The sequence below is a fragment of the Cherax quadricarinatus genome, unplaced genomic scaffold (assembly GCF_038502225.1).
Source record: "Cherax quadricarinatus isolate ZL_2023a unplaced genomic scaffold, ASM3850222v1 Contig360, whole genome shotgun sequence".
Lineage (NCBI taxonomy): Eukaryota > Metazoa > Arthropoda > Malacostraca > Decapoda > Parastacidae > Cherax > Cherax quadricarinatus.
Window position 1 is genome coordinate 63524 of NW_027195386.1, and position 20628 is coordinate 84151.

A 20628-nucleotide genomic window follows, 5' to 3' on the forward strand; every position below is an offset into this window, starting at 1 on the left:
TTGAACAGTCTCGGGCCCCTGACACTTATTGTATGGTCTCTTAACGTGCTAGTGACACCCCTGCTTTTCATTGGGGGGATGGTGCATCGTCTGCCAAGTCTTTTGCTTTCGTAGTGAGTGATTTTCGTGTGCAAGTTCGGTACTAGTCCCTCTAGGATTTTCCAGGTGTATATAATCATGTATCTCTCCCTCCTGCGTTCCAGGGAATACAGGTTTAGAAACCTCAAGCGCTCCCAGTAATTGAGGTGTTTTATCTCCGTTATGCGCGCCGTGAAAGTTCTCTGTACATTTTCTAGGTCGGCAATTTCACCTGCCTTGAAAGGTGCTGTTAGAGTGCAGCAATATTCCAGCCTAGATAGAACAAGTGACCTGAAGAGTGTCATCATGGGCTTGGCCTCCCTAGTTTTGAAGGTTCTCATTATCCATCCTGTCATTTTTCTAGCAGATGCGATTGATACAATGTTATGGTCCTTGAAGGTGAGATCCTCCGACATAATCACTCCCAGGTCTTTGACGTTGGTGTTTCGCTCTATTTCGTGGCCAGAATTTGTTTTGTACTCTGATGAAGATTTAATTTCCTCATGTTTACCATATCTGAGTAATTGAAATTTCTCATCGTTGAACTTCATATTGTTTTCTGCAGCCCACTGAAAGATTTGGTTGATGTCCGCCTGGAGCCTTGCAGTGTCTGCAATGGAAGACACTGTCATGCAGATTCGGGTGTCATCTGCAAAGGAAGACACGGTGCTGTGGCTGACATCCTTGTCTATGTCGGATATGAGGATGAGGAACAAGATTGGAGCTAGTACTGTGCCTTGTGGAACAGAGCTTTTCACCGTAGCTGCCTCGGACTTTACTCTGTTGACGACTACTCTCTGTGTTCTGTTAGTGAGGAAATTATAGATCCATCGACCGACTTTTCCTGTTATTCCTTTAGCGCGCGTTTTGTGCGCTATTACGCCATGGTCACACTTGTCGAAGGCTTTTGCAAAGTCTGTATATATTACATCTGCATTCTTTTTGTCTTCTAGTGCATTTAGGACCTTGTCGTAGTGATCCAGTAGCTGAGACAGACAGGAGCGACCTGTTCTAAACCCATGTTGCCCTGGGTTGTGTAACTGATGGGTTTCTAGATGGGTGGTGATCTTGCTTCTTAGGACCCTTTCAAAGATTTTTATGATATGGGATGTTAGTGCTATTGGTCTGTAGTTCTTTGCTGTTGCTTTACTGCCCCCTTTGTGGAGTGGGGCTATGTCTGTTGTTTTTAGTAACTGAGGGACGACCCCCGTGTCCATGCTCCCTCTCCATAGGATGGAAAAGGCTCGTGATAGGGGCTTCTTGCAGTTCTTGATGAACACAGAGTTCCATGAGTCTGGCCCTGGGGCAGAGTGCATGGGCATGTCATTTATCGCCTGTTCGAAGTCATTTGGCGTCAGGATAACATCGGATAGGCTTGTGTTAATCAAATTTTGTGGCTCTCTCATAAAAAATTCATTTTGATCTTCGACTCTCAGTCTGGTTAGCGGCTTGCTAAAAACTGAGTCATATTGGGACTTGAGTAGCTCACTCATTTCCTTGCTGTCATCTGTGTAGGACCCATCTTGTTTAAGTAGGGGCCCAATACTGGGCGTTGTTCTCGATTTTGATTTGGCATAGGAGAAGAAATACTTTGGGTTTCTTTCGATTTCATTTATAGCTTTTAGTTCTTCCCGCGATTCCTGACTCCTAAAGGATTCTTTTAGCTTAAGTTCGATGCTTGCTATTTCTCTGACCAGTGTCTCCCTGCGCATTTCAGATATATTGACCTCTTTTAGCCGCTCTGTTATTCTTTTCCGTCGCCTGTAAAGGGAGCGCCTGTCTCTTTCTATTTTACATCTACTCCTCCTTTTTCTTAGAGGAATAAGCCTTGCGCATACATCGAGTGCCACCGAGTTAATCTGTTCTAGGCATAAGTTTGGGTCTGTGTTGCTTAGTATATCTTCCCAGCTTATATCGGTTAGGACTTGGTTTACTTGGTCCCACTTTATGTTTTTGTTATTGAAGTTGAATTTGGTGAATGCTCCCTCGTGACTAGTCTCATTTTGTCGGTCTGGGGCTCCTCGCATACATGTCTGAACCTCAATTATGTTGTGATCTGAGTATATTGTTTTTGATATGGTGACATTTCTTATCAGATCATCATTGTTAGTGAATATGAGGTCTAGTGTATTCTCCAGTCTAGTAGGCTCTATTATTTGCTGGTTTAAATTGAATTTTGTGCAGAGATTTAAAAGCTCGTGTGAGTGTGAGTTTTCATCAGAGCTGCCTCCTGGTGTTATTACTGCAACAATATTATTTGCTATATTCCTCCATTTTAGGTGCCTTAAGTTGAAATCCCCCAGGAGCAAGATGTTGGGTGCAGGAGCTGGAAGATTTTCCAGACAGTGGTCAATTTTTAACAGCTGTTCCTGGAATTGCTGGGATGTTGCATCCGGAGGCTTTTAGACTACCACAATGACTAGGTTTTGGTTCTCGACCTTTACTGCTAAAACTTCCACTACGTCATTTGAGGCATTAAGCAGTTCTGTGCAAACAAGTGACTCTGCAATGTACAGGCCAACCCCCCCCTTTTGCCTGTTCACTCTGTCACATCTGTATAGGTTGTAACCTGGGATCCATATTTCATTGTCCAAGTGATCCTTTATGTGGGTCTCAGTGAAAGCCGCGAACATTGCGTTTGCCTCTGCAAGCAGTCCACGGATGAAAGGTATTTTGTTGTTTGTTGCTGGCTTTAGACCCTGTATATTTGCAAAGAAGAATGTTATCGGACTGGTGGTATTGTTGGTACTGGGGGGGGATTTTTTTTCCGGCATTAGTATCTGTATCTGTTGGTTTGGAGTGGAGGCCATCGACTGTGGTTCCACTCCAGGAATGACTGGATTTGGTGTACGATTTCTGCCATTTCCTGCCAGTTGTTTTTCCTTCCTGGCACTAAAAAACCTCTCCCTCTTGAGTGGCTGTGGCTACCCAGGTTTTCCCATGGCTTGGATGTTTTGTATCTTTTTGTCCCCTTTAGATGGTATGCCTGGCAATTTAAGTTATAGCACAGACTTTCCTGTACTGAAGAGGTACACATTTCAGGGTGAAAAAGCTTACAGGAAGGGAGTTTGCATTTTCCTGTTGTCATATGGGCATGGCATTTTCTAGGGTGGTCATAGTTGCACGTCCCATCTGTTTTTCCAGATTTCCCATGCCAGCAGATACCAAGTGCATAGTATGTGCACAGGCTTGGTTTCCGCTTGCCTTGGGTTTCTGTGACTGTATTCCCTGTTGGTGCATGTTTCCCTGTCTTACTTCTATCCTCCCTAGCACCAACAATGGAGCTCCCACCAGTTGTTTTTGGTAATTTATCCTCACTATTGCTATTGGAGTCCTCTTGTTTGCTATTTCCTGCGGTATTTCTAGTTTGCAATATTGGTTTTATCTTATCTTTGACTACACTTGTTTCCCTACTATGGCTCCTATCCCCTATGTGGTCATTTATATGTATTCCTTCCTGCGTATAATTCCCGACTACCTGGACAAAATCTCCAGCTTCATCATTACTGTCTCCCAGGACAGTATCTCCAGCTTCACCATTTCTGTCTCCCAGGACAGCACCTCCAGCTTCACCATTACTGTCTCCCAGGACAGCACCTCCAGCTTCACCATTACTGTCTCCCAGGACAGCACCTCCAGCTTTACTATTACTGTCTCCCAGGACATCACCTCCAGCCTTACAGTTTGTGACTACATGGCCAGTATCAAGGGCAGTACCATTCAGCCCAGACTTTTTATGTTCCCATCTGTTGTAGAAAGCTTCCAGGTTTTCTATGAAAGCAGCTTTGATGTTGTCCTCTTTTAATACCCTTGTGATTTTAGTCCACAGATTTTCCTCATTTGGGCATACCCAGAAACACTTCTCTGTTTTAATACTGCTTGTAGCTAGTTCTGGGATATCTGCACAAGGGGCGTGACACCAATTTCCACAAAAATGACAATTTATCCATGTGGAGGCCCGTTTGTTTGACTGACCACAGACTACACACAGCTTCATAATGATTTGAATGGTTGATTTACTGCAATTCTACTAGCAACCTCTTGAATATTATATTAATAACCTTAAATGAAGCTCTAGCTATTTGTATTTCTGTTTCTAACTCTTTTTGTATATTGGACAGCTTACCGTCACGTTCCTGATTTTTAATGTTTGTGTTTATAAGGGCGCCTACAACCCCATCCGTTTACAGTCTGCTTTATTGTCCAACGAAACTGTTTGAAACCAGTCCCGGGTTCGGACCAGTCAAGGGTTCGGACCAGTCAAGGGTTCGGACCAGTCAAGGGTTTGGACCAGTCGATCTGCTCTGATCAGTGGGTCACTTATTTAAAACATACTGGTCGGTGATTTGAGCTAACACATGAAGGAATAGCCTAGAAAATGACGTAGTGGAGGCAGGAACCATACACAGTTTTAAGACGAGGTTTGATAAAGCTCATGGAGCGGGGAGAGAGAGGGCCCAGTAGCAACCGGTGAAGAGGCGGGGCCAGGAGCTAAGACTCGACCCCTGCAACCACAAATAGGTGAGTACAAATAGGTGAGTACCGTCTTATCCACAAGTTGCTCTAGACCTATTAATTATAAATAAAAGATACATCACCAGGAATTCTGGTAAATAAAAATTTGTGGACTGTATATTAAAGGTAAAAAATGATTATATATACACACATTTACATAACAGAAGGAGAATATATCTTAATATCACTCACCAATTTGACTGGAGATTAAGGTGTATCATACTCAGAAAGCCTCACTGTCTATCTATGAAAATAACACTGGCCAGAGTTAAACATAATAGACTTATCTGAGGTTCCTGGAGCTGTCTTGTCCAGTCGCCTGATATCTCAAGTTATGCAGGAATGCACATCCAACAATTTCGGCTTCTATTTGAGAGGTATCAGCCCAATTTTACCTCTAGAGAACGAAAATTCTTCCCAATTATTCACTAACGTGTGTCCAATTCAAATAATGGCGAGTCTCCTCTGCGCAGGCACAGCTTCTTCCCATTTTTGATAACAGTATTTTTATTATATACAATATAGGCCATCTATTTGCCTATAAATTACCGTATTTCCGGAAAATATACAGTATTTTCCACAATATTCACAGATAATGAATTCCAGATTTTAGGGCCTTTTATGTGCATTGAGTTTTTGCATAGCGTGAGATGGACACGAGGAACATCAACTCAATAAAGTGTCAACTTTGTTGAAAATTAGACACATGTACATCTGGGTATCTTTATTGTAGACATTTCGCCATCCAGTGGCTTTATCAATACAGATTCTAGGACATAACTTGAAGACAGTAGAACTATATACATAAGATGAGGTAAGAAGTCCCATAGCCTGAGAGTTGGTGTGTAGAGCACCGTAATCGAGGACTTCTGCGCCAGCCTTCATCGGGTGTGGACGTCTCTGGGACGCTTGCCCTCATCTATTTTGCCCGCCGGGCACTCTACAGGAGGGGCACCTGTACATCGCCTTACTTTAGCCAGCTCCATTTTTTCCGCTCTGCAGAAAATTCTTTAACTGTCTTTGGTGGGAAGCCGGTTACTGAACTCAGGTGGGAGTGTGGGCGCTCCTCTCTGCTGGGGCTTGGCAAGGGCGTCCACCGGATCTAATTGGAAACTTTAAGTTTCTATCTCTATTTACAAAGGAAATTTTGTTCCTTGTCTCTGATCGCCTAGGCTTGGGCAACAATTTTTTCTCGTACCATCGAGAAACCGGGTTCGATACGGCTTATGCTGTCAGAAGAAGACACCGTAGTCGAGGAGATTCTGGTGGCCCTTATACCCCAACAAGAAGCAGACACAATGGACCGTAGTCGAGGAGATTCTGGTGGCCCTTAATAACCCCAACAAGAAGCAGACACAATGGGTCGCAGTTCTAAGGACAAACGAGATGTTTACTACAGGCTGGCCAAAGAAGAAGGCTGGCGGGCAAGAAGTGCATTCAAACTCATCCAGATAAATGAAGAGTTTAACATTTTTAATGGTATGCTTTGATTTAGGTTCACTACGTTGTTTGACCCATACGTATCTAGCGCTTACTTTTAGTATACTGATAAATCGTTACAACACATAATTTTTGAAGACTATTATCATTAATATAATGGTTGTAATAAGCATAAAATAGTTATAGGTATACATTGGCGATAAATTACATAGATTTAACCCGCAGTAGAATAAGAATGTGAAGCGTTTCCATTGGGGTTCACAAGTATGTCTTAGGCACTTAAGTGTGCTCTCTTTATACTTAACACTTCATGCTACTACATATAAGTGAAAATTATATATTAATTACGGACATACTGTATATTAAGTGTTTGCATGCAACTTTTTCATTGTACCTCATAGCTCAATGGTAGTACATTGTCCTCACATCAGGAGGACTCAGGTGCAGTCCTGGGTTGAGGCAAGACTTGTGGACAGGTCTCTTAATACCTGTTACCCATGTTCTTCTTATTAAAAATAAGTACCTGGAGAGTTTACCTGGAGAGAGTTCCAGGGGTCAACGCCCCCGCGGCCCGGTCTGTGACCAGGCCTCCTTAGGTCAGTGTCCCAGGATGCGACCCACACCAGTCGACTAACACCCAGGTACCCATTTTACTGATGGGGAACATAGACAACAGGTGGAAAGAAACACGTCCAATGTTTCTACTCTGGCTGGGAATCGAACCCAGGCCCTCGCCGTGTGAAGCGAGAGCGTTAACCACCAGGCCACTGCCTGGACAAGAGGACCAAAGACCTTAATGTAAGCCACACTGAAACTTTGATTCAGTGGACTCAATAAAGCAGAGGGTTGTCAGTTAAATGCAATTAATGAGATTCCATATCCTTTGTCCATAAAATTAAAAATCAATTTACCTGGTGGATTGCAACAGTAACAGACATGCCTGAATTTAACAGACTGTTGTTTCTGGACTTTGTCTGGGCAATGGCTTTTATCTGTTAAATTCAGAACCTGTTAAATTGAAGTTTATTAAATTAAAGTTTTACAGCAACTGATTACCTTTCTTGGATTTTTAATCCAAATAGTCTTTACAGTAATACAGTAATAATAATTATAATATCAATAATAATTATGTAAAAGATGCAGTCTAATTCTTACCTTATATAATTGAAACAATTAATGCAACATAATGAAAAAAAAACATTATTAATTTCAGCAAAGTGAAAACTTCTGCCTTTTCTTGTCTTTTTTGTCATTGTTTTCTCTTTTCTTTTGTCTGTTAGTCATTGTCTTCTTTTTTTCTCCCATTTCCTACCAATGTTCAGTAGAACCTCTTCTTGTTAGTTTAATCCGTTCCATGACCTTGCTCGCAACTGGATTTGCTCATTTGCAGAGTCAATTTTCCTCATTTAAATTAATTGAAATACAATTAATCCGTTCCAGTGGAATTCTGTACTTCAGTAATTTTGCTAATATCAACTCTATGGCTTATTTATCTATCAAAATTCATCTAGTATGACATAACAAACAATATAAACAACATAGAAACCTAATATATACTCTAAAAAGAATAAAATGTGTCACTGTATATGTGACGGCAGTGGTGGCCGACGAGTGTTTGTCTGGAGACAGGACAAAATACTCTGAATATTTCGCTATCATCAACTCTATGGCTTATTTATCTATCACAGTTCATCTAATATGACATAACAAACAATATAAATAACACAGAACCCTGATTTATAATCTAGAATGAATAAAATATGTCATTATGTAACAGGTGGAGGCAGCCACAACTGCTCCCTCTTTAAGTAAGTAAGTAAGTTTATTCAGGTATACACAAATACAGTTACATAGAATTATCATACATAGCAGCATATGTGTAGAGAACCTAGGATAACCCAAAAAAGTCAGACAGAGTGACAGCCCTTTTGAAGCCATCTGTTATTATAATTATTATTATGTAGTACATTATTATTATATATGTATTAATATGTTTTATATTATTATTATTATTATTATTATTATTATTATTATTATTATTATTATATTATTATACTATTATTATTATACATATTATTATTACAATATAAATAATTTGTAATTTTTATTCACACAAAAAATATAAGATTTACTGTTATGCAGACTACTGCCTTATTGCAATAATTGTATAAATAATGTCAACCCATTCACAACTGCATATTGAAATGGACAGTGACGTCATTTGTTTACTCTTGAACATAGCCAAAACAGTTGAACATTTCTCCTACGTTGAGCTCAATTTTAAGGTACTTTTCATCGTGAAAGCAATCAAAATCATATCTATTTATGTAATATATCATCCATTCTATTAAATAAGACCAAAAAAACGAGAATACAACCATAAAAACCATACGAAAATACCGCTAAGGGGTGGCTTATTGCTGAGAAGTGATCTCCATTATTTATGCTCTGATTTCTTTCATTTTTGGTGTACATTAAGAAGCATCTTTCCATCATATATAGCCCAAGTTTCAATAAGATAGTCCAACAAACAAATGAGATCCAATTCCTTAGATCAAGAGCAAGAGCCTCTCACCAGCATCAAGGAACCTCCCTTGAGGCCTGCTCGCTTATGGAAATTTCGCTCGCGTATGGAAGCAAAGAATCGATCCATCGACTGCTCGTATTTGGAAAAACTCACACATGGATGCGCTCGCAAGTAGAGGTTCCACTGTATTTCTTTTGTCTTTATGTGGGTTCTATCCCATTTTCTTTCCAATATAATTGCAGTACTATTTTCTAACATTTGGTATTGTTATGGGCTCTTCCCCTAACCCTTATATTTACTGACTTTTACATGGAGTATTTTGTATAGGTCCTTCTTTCTGTAAGTTTATTTAGGTATAATTACACAATTGTAACTGAGAACAATTATCTTGCATAATATATAACATATATAAGTTACCTAGGATAACCCAAAAAAGTCACTGATTTATTTCAATTGGGGTCCATGTCTTAACTCTCCAGATCATGGCTCAAGTGATAGCAACTTCAACTTATATCTGAAGGATCTGGGTTTGATCCTGGAGATCCTGACATTAATAGAAATGCTAGGCATGTTTTCTTATACCTGTTGCCTCTGTTCACCTAGCAGTAAGCCTTGGTGTCAGCTGACTGTTGTGGATAATAATAATAATAATAATAATAATAATTAATAATAATAATAATAATAATAATAATAATAATAATAATAATTTATTTCAGCATGCTACAATGTTTATACAGGAATGGGTGACATTTAGTTGTGCATGCAGAAAGCCCATAGTTATGCAAAACATTTTGGGCAAATTTAAGCCTGACTTAAGACTAAAATGGCAATAAATAATTAATTTCTTAGATATAAGGACTTTAAGGGTTCATAAACAATAAATTTAGGAATTACAAGGCAAACAAACAAGCAGCATTTTGGGGGAGAGGCTCAAAGGACCCTAATTGAAATCAGTTAGACTGTGATTTTTTCTTGTTATTGTGGATTACTAACCTTCTGGGCTACTAAGCCAGATACAATATGTTTTTCTGTTATCTATAAAAAATAAATCTTGTTTTATCTACCAAATTTAAAGCTGAGTGAGAGCCATAACCCACTGTCCTTTTCTTGATGTTTATGTCCAGTGCTTTGTGACTGCTATGTTTTTTCTGTCTACTGGAAGCCCATGAACAGTGGCATGTGTACAGTCATTATTTTTTCCTTCCATGAACAGTATGCTAAGTGAAATATTTCTGTTTCTGTTTCCATGCCCTCCACATCTTTGATAATCAATTTTTCAACTCTGCAATGTCGATTTTTCGAAGTTCTTTCTCTAGTCTTGGCTATCAGCCATATTTGATATATTCTACCGACTCTTTTGCTTAATAGACCTGTCTTTTTATCCCCTTGCCTGAATCCACTTCTGTCTTTGTAACAGGTGACACCACTATTTACAATATATCTACTGATAGGGTGAAAATGTGAAATTTAAAGCAAAAATCTGGTGATTTTTGTCAGATAGTCCAGGGAAAGAGCATTTGTCCCTAGCCCCTTGCCACAGATACCAATAGCTGAGAGATAGGGGCCTGTACACACAACAGGCATATGTGAGTATGTTTCACAGATATGTTTGGAGGTGAATGGGTCCATGGGATTTGATGATCTAATATAAGATAAGAATTGTTTGGATTTTTAACCTGGAAGGTTAACCATCCAGGATAACCCAGGAAAGTCAGTGTGTCATCAGGGACTGTCTGTCTTATTTCCATTGGGGTCCTTTAATCTTGTCCCCCTGGGATGCTACCCACCCCACTTGACTAACACCCATGTATCTACTTACTGCTAGGTGAATAGAAACAGCTGAGCTGATGTAAGGAAACATGTCCAACACTTTCACTTATGCTGGGGATTGAACCATAGGCACTCAGTGTGAGAGGCAAAAGTGTTGCCAAGCCACAGTATTGTAATATCTAAAAAATGATACAGGGAAACTGGTTAGTTAGATTTATATGTCAGTACTTGAAAGTTGAGGCAGAGATGTTCAGGTTCAGCTGGTCAACTCTAGACTGTATTGCATGTTCCCTTCCGGTGAGATAACATGATCGATAGTGAATTTGTGTTCTTCAGATCTTGCGTATGCTGTGCCTAAATGATTGTTGAGACTATTTTTTAGGTGTGACACGAGTTGTAGACTTGTGTGCTGCACCTGGTAGCTGGAGTCAAGTGTTATCACGCACTCTTAGGTGAGTGCTAAAAAATCTTAGTATATATTAAGTATGTAAATATACTTGTACAATATATTGCTTCAAAAAAATTTTATGGAATAATTTAAACACCAAGTGGATTTAAAGGTTCATTATTGTAATCATAACATATTGTGAGCACCAGTATTCTTTTCTATTTTACTGCAGAGGTGCAGCACCAGATCCATCTGCAGTGAAAATAGTGGCAGTAGATCTTCAAGCAATGGCTCCACTTCCAGGGGTAGTTCAGCTACAGGGTGACATAACAAAAATAAGCACAGCAGAAGCAATCATTAGTCACTTTCAGGGTGACACTGCACAACTGGTAGTGTGTGATGGTGCTCCAGATGGTAAGTGTAAAATATGAGAATCTGCATTATTGTTTGTGTGAAGTAGGGTGTTGAATTGTCTGACCTTTCCAAATTGTATATGCTTATATTACTGTAGCCATTTATTTAATATTTGAAGAATGTTTTCTAATTACTACAGGTCGCCATCACTAATCCGGCAGTCAGTTATCCAATTTCATCAATAATCCGGTTTCATCGGTAATCCGGCACTAATTTCAACTAGCATGATTTCAAATTTCATCATTATACAGACTCAAATTTCATCATTATACTGACTCAGAAATTGTGAAGATGATTGTAAATCCACAGCAGCAAGCCAGTGGAGGAGAAAGCAGTGATGAAAATGAGGAAGATGTAGCAGAAAGAGTCTCTATTGATAGATTAATTAAGTGTATTCTAACCTAACCACACTGTAATCCGGCAAACTCACTAATCCAGCACACTACAGGTCCCAGTGATGCCGGATTAGTGATGGCCGACCTGGTTTGATATATTTTATCAATAAAGATTATGCATGCACTTCAATTAATTGTGTACTAGAAATAGGGCAGAGATGTTGATACACATATTATTGCATTTTTTATTGGCATTGCTTATTACAAATTTAGATTTAGATTTTTTCACAATATACAATGTGTGACTGACATGTTACAAAATATTGTTAAGTACAAAGAAACTCGCTAACATGCCTGAGTATTTCAGGCAGACTAATATTAATGCTAACACATTACTTAAAACTAGACATAGCATATTAACATAATGTGAACACATTCAATGTTTTAATTGTTTTGAGGATTACAGATATTAAGAATAAGATTACAGTGGAACCTCAAATTTCGAACGTATCGCTTATCGAACTCTTCGAAAATTGACCGCTTTTTTTTTAACCAACTTTGTCCCTATTATCGAACTTGCCCCTACTTTTGAACTGCCGGGTACTGGACCTGTCCGCCAGCTCGCCCTGTCCGCGTCCCCGCGCAGGCGCCGTGAGCCAGTCTGGCTTTGTTGATGCTTGAGTGAACACTAACCTGCGGTCTCATTCAAACATTTTACGATTAATTCATTGTGTTTAGTGCTTGTGGGACTGTGAAATAAGCTACCATGGGCCCAAAGAAACTTGCTAGTGGTGCCCCCTGTGATAAAGAAAGATTTAGATTAAGGAGATTTGTGCCAAGTGGAATGATGTCCAAATGTTTGTGGAGAAGTACCACCCTGAGCAAGCTGAAACAAGCCATCTTTGCAACAAGTTCAGTGACAGAACCGTATCCCATTTTTAGGGAAATCTTAAAGAGGTGCCAGAAACAGAGGACTGTGGACAGTTATTTTGTGAGACAGGGGTCCAGTGACTCTTAAGCTGGTCCTAGTGGCATTAAAAGACAGAGAAGGGAAGTAACCCCAGAGAGGGCTTTGATACCTGATACCTAAAGTCCTTAGGGAGGGGGATTCCCCTTCCAAATACTAACCCCAACTCTCTCTCTCTCTCCTCCCTATCTTCCAGATGCCATCACTTATCTTCAATAAAAGTAAGTAAAAATGTTATTTTATATGTTTATTTAAATTTATTAATAATTGTACACTATATTTGTTGTGTGTATGTAAAACTATAATGTAATACTCTTTATAAAATGTATTTTTTTGTGAATATTGTATTTCCATTATTTCTTATGGGAAATATTGCTTTGCCTTTCAAACTTTTTGACTTTAGAACTAGCTCCTGGAACAGATTAAGTTCGAAATTTGAGGTTCCACTGTATATTGTTTTCCATATACAGTGGAACCTCGGCTTACGAAAGCCCCACCATGCGAACTTTTCAGATACGAACTGTCATTCTGTCAATTTTTTGCTTCTGGATATGAACGAAATTTCAGGATGCGTACTTCCCCCTCAAGGGAGGTTCCTTAACCCTTAAACTGTCCAAACGTAGATCTACGTTGACGTACGTAGTGCTCCGAACGTAGATCTACGTCCGATTTTACATGCTTTCAAATGGAGAAAATAAAGGTTGGAGTGTTACGCACGTCAACATAGATCTACGTTTGGACAGTTTAAGGGTTAAATAAATAAATAATAAATAAAATATTTATTTCTTTGCAAAGTTTACAATGTGTGTTTACATATCATAATATGATTGGAGCAAAGAAAGTCACTACAGTGGACCCCCGCAAAACGATATTATTTCAATCCAGAAGTCTGTTTGGGTGCCGTTATAGACCGAATTTGTTCCCATAAGAAATATTGTGAATTAGATTAGTCCTTTTCAGACCCCTAAAAATACACCTACAAAAGCACTTACAAAAATAAACTTACATAATTGGTCGAGTTGGGAGCTGATCGTTATCCGGGGGTCCACTGTATCATGCTGAGGCATTTCGGGCAGACTTAATACTTATAGACTGCTTAAGTCTAGATAGGTGAAAAGTAGTGGTTACCAGTATTTTGCTGATGGTGGCAGCCTTTTGAAGTTTCTCCTTACTGTTTTATTATTTTATTATTATTATTGTCTTATTATTACTATTAATATTGTATTATTATTATTATTATTATTATTATTATTATTATTATTAGTACGTACGTGGTGAGGGGCTCTTGATCTAGGGAATTGGATCTGTGTTCCAGTTCCCTAAATTATGCCTGAATACCGTCCATCCCCTCCCCCCACAAGCGCTTCCCCATTATAATAGTAATAATAATATAATACATGTATAATAATTATAATATAATACATATAATAATATAATAAAAATGTACTATAATAATAATTATTATAATAGACGGCTTCGAAAGGCTGTCACTAGATGGCAGTGGATACCTCAACAATGCGGGAGCAGTTATGGCCACTTCCACTTGTCACATAATGACATATTTTATTCATTCTAAAGTATATATCAGGTTTCTGTTATTTATATTGTCTATTATATCAAATTAGATCAGTTGTGATAGATAAATAAGCCATAGAGTGTTTAACCCCTTGACTGTCGCAACCCTCAATCCTGTGGTGTCTCCTGGTGTTGCAAAATTTCAAAAAAAAAATTTATTTTTTCTTATGAAATGATAGAGAATCTTTTCCCGATTGTAATGACACCAAAAAAAACGAAATTTGATGGAAAACTGACGGAATTACACTCTCGCGAAGTTAGTGACCTTGGCGATATTTACAAATCGGCGATTTCGCCCATGTTGAGCCCTATTTTTGGCTAATTCCATTGTTCCAGTCGACCAAACTCATAGCTATTTCTTTAGAACTCCATTTTTTCTATCGATTGAGTACAAGAAACTGCCCATTTACTAATTTCAACTACCCAATAACGTGGTCAGAAATTTGCAATTTGGCCAATTTCACGAAAATTAAAAAATATGACAATTTCAAAATAAGGTCCAGAATGAACAATGCAGACATTCCTGGCTCTAAAATAACATTTTCTTTGTTCATCAGTCATATCTCCAGGCCCCTCTGATATTACTCTTGCTTTCTATTTTGAATTTTTATTCGAACAAAAAATAGAAGATTTCCTATTATGCAGACTACTACAATACTGTAATAATTGTGTAAATAACATCATCCCATTCATGACTGCATATTAGAATGGCTAGTTGGACATTTATTGGACAATGACATCATTTGTTTACTTTTGAACATCGGCAAAAATCAAACATTTCTCCTACTTTGAGCTCCATTTCCAGGTTCGTTTTATAGTAAAATCAATCAAAATCACCTCTATTTCTATAATATGTTTTCCATTCTATCAAATGAGACCAAGAAAACGAGAATACAACCATAAATACTATACGAAAATAGATCACAAAGTCGACATTTTAATTAAAAAAAACGGTTGGAGTTTTTTTTTCTCATTATGCACTGCGTGCTCCAGGATTTTTTTTTATATGGTGCACACTGACCACACAGTTCCATTCTCTCACATGTGGGCCTACCAGCTTTCTCCTTCTTGATTTGAAGCTGCTAGAATTTATGAGTATATATATGTCACACGGTACCTCGTAAGATGTATATATACGACCGCGACAGTCAAAGGGTTAATATTGAAGTGTATTGTTCCTGCCTTTGAGAGCAGGAATTCCGCCAGAATGGATTAATGGCTTTTCAATTAATTTAAATGAGGAAAATTGACTCGACATACAAACAAATCAGGATACAAACAAGGTCATGGAACGGATTAAGTTCGTAAGCTGAGTTTCCATTGCATTAGTGACAATGAGAATATGGATACACATATATAGTGGTACACTTTGTATTACAGTATACAAACATTTTATAAGGCTTCATGATTCAGTTTAGTTATATCTGCTAGTTTACATATACTCACCAGCATAAACCACCTCATTTTTGTTAATCAAACAGAGCTTTTTGAATAATAATATTTTTCTGTGTTGCTCCACATTGCTTCTGTCATCACTTCCTTCTTAACCTTCTGATTGAACCCTTTTGTTCTTTTATACAAGGCTTCTTCAGGATTAAGGTGTAAGCTTCTTAAATTATTTTTCGGATATAGAATGATTATTCTTCCATAGCTTATTTGACAGGGTGGCCTTGGCAATATGTAGTTGATTGTGTCGTTATGGTACTCTCAGATTTTTGCAGTAAGGTTGGATCGACCATGTCTGGCCCTGATCACTCCAAACCTTCGATATTTTACTGTGCATTAGGCATTACGTTGGGTATCTATATGTATAGTTACCATGTCTTATGTTATTTATGGTATAATACATGAATATAAATTAGTTTCATCTCCACGGGGAAGTGGAACAGAATTCTTCCTCCGTAAGCCATGTGTGTCATAAGAGGTGATTAAAATGCCAGGAGCAAGGCACTAGTAACCCCTTCTCCTGTATACATTACTAAAGTTAAGAAGAGAAACTTTTGATTTTGGGCCACCCTACCTCAGTGGGAAGCAGCCTGTTTGCTGAAAGAAAGAAGAAATTAGTTTCAAATGAGGCTTGGCATATCTTCACTGCAAATAGCATGAAGAAAAACTGAACAACTCTAGTACCAAGTCCAGTAGCCTAAAGTGAAGGGAGCTGGATAGTTAGCAAGATTGCCTGGCTCTCAGTTTTTAGCTCATTTCACTATGAATGTGTGTTGTATTTCCTTTTATCATCTTCAATCAGATGTTTTATCAACTAATTATAAAAAATCTTCCTTTATTTATTATTGAGAATAAGAATAACTGGTATTATAATTAAAAATCACACACATGGGTTGGTGGCATTAGCTGGGAATGTGTAAGTTCATGCCTTTCAACTCTGGGCAGTAGATGATAGTACCCATCACACTGCCATTGCACTTCTTTATCCATGAGTCATTGCAGAACATCTCAGTATGTTAAAAAAAAATTTTGGTAGCCGAAGTGGAATTGCACCTTTCGTGATCAAAGACACATCACTCTGTTTTCACAGTCTTTGAAGTGAATGGATAAGCAAAATTTTTAACATTTTGTATCATGAAATATGCTGGAGTAGAAGACAGGGCATACAATCTCTTGATAGTTTTTATGTAACTGAATCATATTGACATTGATAAATTTAAAGATATTTTAAGAAATTCTAACTACAGTGGACCCTCGACTAACGTTATTAATCCGTTCCTGAGAGCTCATCGTTAGTCAAAATAATCATTAGTCAAGTTAATTTTCCCCATAAGAAATAATGGAAATCAGATTAATTCGTGCAAGACACCCAAAAGTATTGAAAAAAAAAAAATTTTAACACATGAAATATTAATTTTAATACACACAAACTGAAGAAGACATGCACAGTTGCATGACACTTACCTTTATTGAAGATCTGGTGATGATTGATGGGATGGGAAGAGGGGAGTGTGTTGATGGTCTTAGTGTTTAGAAGGGGAATCCCCTTCCATTAGGACTTGAGGTGGCAAGTCCTTTTTCGGGGTTACTTCCCTTCTTCTTTTAATGCCACTAGGACCAGCTTGAGAGTCACTGGACCTCTGTCGCACAACATATCTGCCCATAGAGGCCTGTACCTCCCGTTCCTTTATGACATTCCTAAAGTGTTTCACAACATTGTCAGTGTCACCATTAAACACTTGTTCAGGTTTCAGTCCTTCACTGTCTATGTACTCCTTGAATTCCTGCACATATTTTTCAGCTGCTTTTTGGTCCAAACTGGCATCCTCACCATGCCTTATCACACTATGTATGCCACTACGATTCTTAAATCTCTCAAACCAACCTTTGCTGGCCTTAAATTCACTCACATCACCACTAGTTGCTGGCATTTTTCTAATTAAATCGTCATGCAACTTCCTAGCCTTTTCACATATGATCGCTTGAGAGATGCTATCTCCTGCTATCTGTTTTTCATTTATCCATACCAATAACAGTCTCTCAACATCTTCTATCACTTGCGATCTCAGTTTCGAAAACATAGTTGCACCTTTGGCAAGAACAGCTTCCTTGATTGCCGTTTTCTTGGCCACAATAGTAGCGATGGTTGATTGGGGTTTTGTGTACAGCCTGGCCAGCTCGGAGACATGCACTCCACTTTCATACTTAGCAATGATCTCTTTCTTCATATCCATAGTAATTCTCACCCTTTTTGCTGTAGGGTTGGCACTAGAAGCTTTCTTGGGGCCCATGGTGACTTATTTTGCAGGTGCAATCACTAAAAAGGCTGTGATAATATGAAATGTTCCGATTGTATGCTTGGAAGCGACCGCGGTGGCTGGCTGGCTTGTAAACACTGGCCAGAAGTGGACGCGTCTCAGACGGAACGAATAGTGTTGGTTGAGTTTTTTAGCGCTAATCGAGGCAAAATTTTTGCGATAAAATGTATCGCTAGTCAGATTTATCATTAATCGATGCCATCGCTGGTCGAGGGTCCACTGTACCAGAATAGGTATTTGCATATTATGTACCTTCCTTACTCAACTTTCTTATCTCCTTGGTGGGATATGGTCAACGTGTTCAAAAAAAAAAAATCTATATCGTATGTGTATCATACATTGCTAACTGTATGATACCGGGCACTATTTAAAGTACAGTAAAACCTTAGTATAACAGACTCCTGTTTAACAACATATGGATAAAATGAACAAAAAATTTGGCTGGAAAAAATGTTTGAGAGTCAGCTGCATGAGGTTGTCTAGTGTCATCAGAGCTGTGAGCTAAGTCTGCTGTAGGTGTCCAGCAGTGTCATTGCCTTAGCAGACCAAGTCCGCTGCATCACACATTTATCTGGCACATGCCAGAGAGGCCATGTCCAGAACTTGTCCATTTTCATTCTTTCTGGGCAAGCAGGGCTGCTGGCCCTGCCTGCCTCAGTTTGCTAGTGTCTGTGCATGCTCACAGATACTATTACGAGTCAATCTCATATTTTCTCTAGATGTACATTCTTTTTACCACTTTATTAACACTTGACATACAATGTTATTAAAAATGGCCTTTAAAGCAATTAATGATGCCAAGTTGCTGTGTGTGAATCTGAGTTCTAAGCAGAAATTTGAGCTAATAGGGAAGGTGTAGGTTATTGTATGGGTGTTGCATGTGTTTGAGGAATATGGCGTAGCAAGGCAAACAATTTCTGATATCTGGAAAGGCACAGACAGACTGCATATGCTCTTAAGTTTAGTGTAGAGGCTAGCTAAAAGAGTCCATAAGTTGGTCCTTGAAAGTGCATGAAAATGGCTCAAGATACAAGGCGATTAGCTAAAGTTCATTTGCCTAGCAGAAAATGTAAAAAAAAAAAAAAAAAAAAACTGTGCTCTGCTGTACTGTATTTTTAACTCTTATTTTCAGGTAATTTTTTTGCTGTATCTCAGTTTATTTTAAGAATGGTAGTGTCATCAGTGCTACATAGGGCATTTTGGGTGCATCTGGTAGTGGTCCATTCCATTGGGTACTTCTATATATAATGAATTTTCAGTTAAGCAGACACCCTCTCCTCCCTCTTATTTGTTCATTACACTGAGGTTTCACCATATGTTTATAAGTTAACTTTATTACTTGTAATCTATACTCTTTGATATGATAAAAGCTTAGCAACACTTCTCAGAGCATTTATTTTAAGTTTGTACCTGCTGATTATTTATTAACAGTGATTGTCAGTATTGTATACAGTATGGTAAGCTTCTCTGCATTTTTTAGTGACTGGCCTTCATGACCTTGATGAGTATGTGCAAGCTCAGTTGCTGCTGGCAGCCTTGAATATTACTACCCATATTTTGGCACAAGGAGGAACCTTTGTTGCTAAGATCTTCCGTGGTAAAGATGTTACTCTCCTCTATGCTCAACTCAAGATTTTCTTCAAGCGTGTCACAGTGACCAAACCTCGCTCTTCACGAAATTCAAGTATTGGTAAGTAATAAGAGTAAATATTAAGCATTGACGATTAATTGGAGTAAATTAGTGGTAAAATATAAGACTATTTAGAAACTAATGTATATGTGTGTGAGAAAGCCTGACTCAGATGGTTGAAAAGTTAAAAAGAGAAACTTTTGTTTTTCTTATTTGGGTCACCCTCCTCGGTGGGATACGACCGGTTTGTTGAAAGAAGAAGCAATAAAATGCATAATCTGTTGAAATTAATAATATATGGACATTTTGATCTGTCTTTATGGGGAAATGGAAAAGAATCTTACCTTCGTAAGCCATGCGTGCCATAAAAGGCAACTAAAATGCCAGGAGCTAGGGTCTAGTAACCCCTTTTCCTGTATAAATTACTAAATGTAAAGAGAAGAAAAACTTTATAGTTACTTTTTCTTTTTTTTTTTTTTGGTCACCCTTCCTTGTTAGGAGACAGCTGGTGTTTCTTTCAACAAACAGGCCATATCCCACCGGGAGAAGGGGTTACTAGCCCCTTGCTCCCGGCATTTTAGTTGCCTCTTACGACATGCATGGCTTATGGAGGAAGAGTTCTGTTACACTTCCCCAAGGAGATAAACGGAAATAAACACGAACAAGAACTAGTAAGAAAGCAGAAGAAAACCCAGAGGGGTTAGTTACCATTCTGTCCTAGGCACATGTCGATTAGACACTAGTCCTGTTTTTTTTTTTTTTTTGTGTGTGTGTGTGTGTGTGTACGTATGCACATACGTAATCACCTAATTCTACTCACCTAGTTGTGGTTGCAAGGGTCGAGTCATAGCCCCTGGCCCCGCCTCTTCACTGGCTGATACTGGATCACTCTCCCTGCACCATTACCTTTTTCATACCTGTTCTTGTTCTTGTTCAGACCAGAGCTTTGGTGAGATGGGGAAGGAAGAAGGATGGGTAAGGATGGAAATATTGGAAAAGGGTGGGAGGGGGGTGAGAGGTAGGATATAAAGGTAAGTGGCCCAACCACTTTGGTGCAATTTAAAAAGTGTACATGAAATGATAATATATTTATTTAAGGGGTATAAGACTAACCCATCAGAGTCACATAGATATAACAGATATATAAGTACATGACTCTGAATTGGTAGTAATTATACAGGTTGCAATTGTTTCTTTTTTTTTTTTTTTTTTTTTTTTCGATTTC

The 20628-nt window shown here is 38.5% G+C and overlaps 1 protein-coding gene across 1 annotated transcript in view; it reads left to right on the forward strand.

Annotated features, from left to right (window-relative positions):
- The first annotated feature begins 5890 nt into the window (after window positions 1-5890).
- LOC128685959 (tRNA (cytidine(32)/guanosine(34)-2'-O)-methyltransferase) overlaps window positions 5891-20628 on the forward strand; it is a 29882-nt gene continuing 15144 nt past the window's right edge. Inside the window, exons 1-4 of the mRNA XM_070080370.1 lie at window positions 5891-6072; window positions 10713-10782; window positions 10951-11132; window positions 19254-19463. Coding sequence (XP_069936471.1) covers window positions 5952-6072; window positions 10713-10782; window positions 10951-11132; window positions 19254-19463 — 583 coding nt within the window. The 5' untranslated portion in view covers window positions 5891-5951. The remainder of the gene's footprint in view (window positions 6073-10712; window positions 10783-10950; window positions 11133-19253; window positions 19464-20628) is intronic.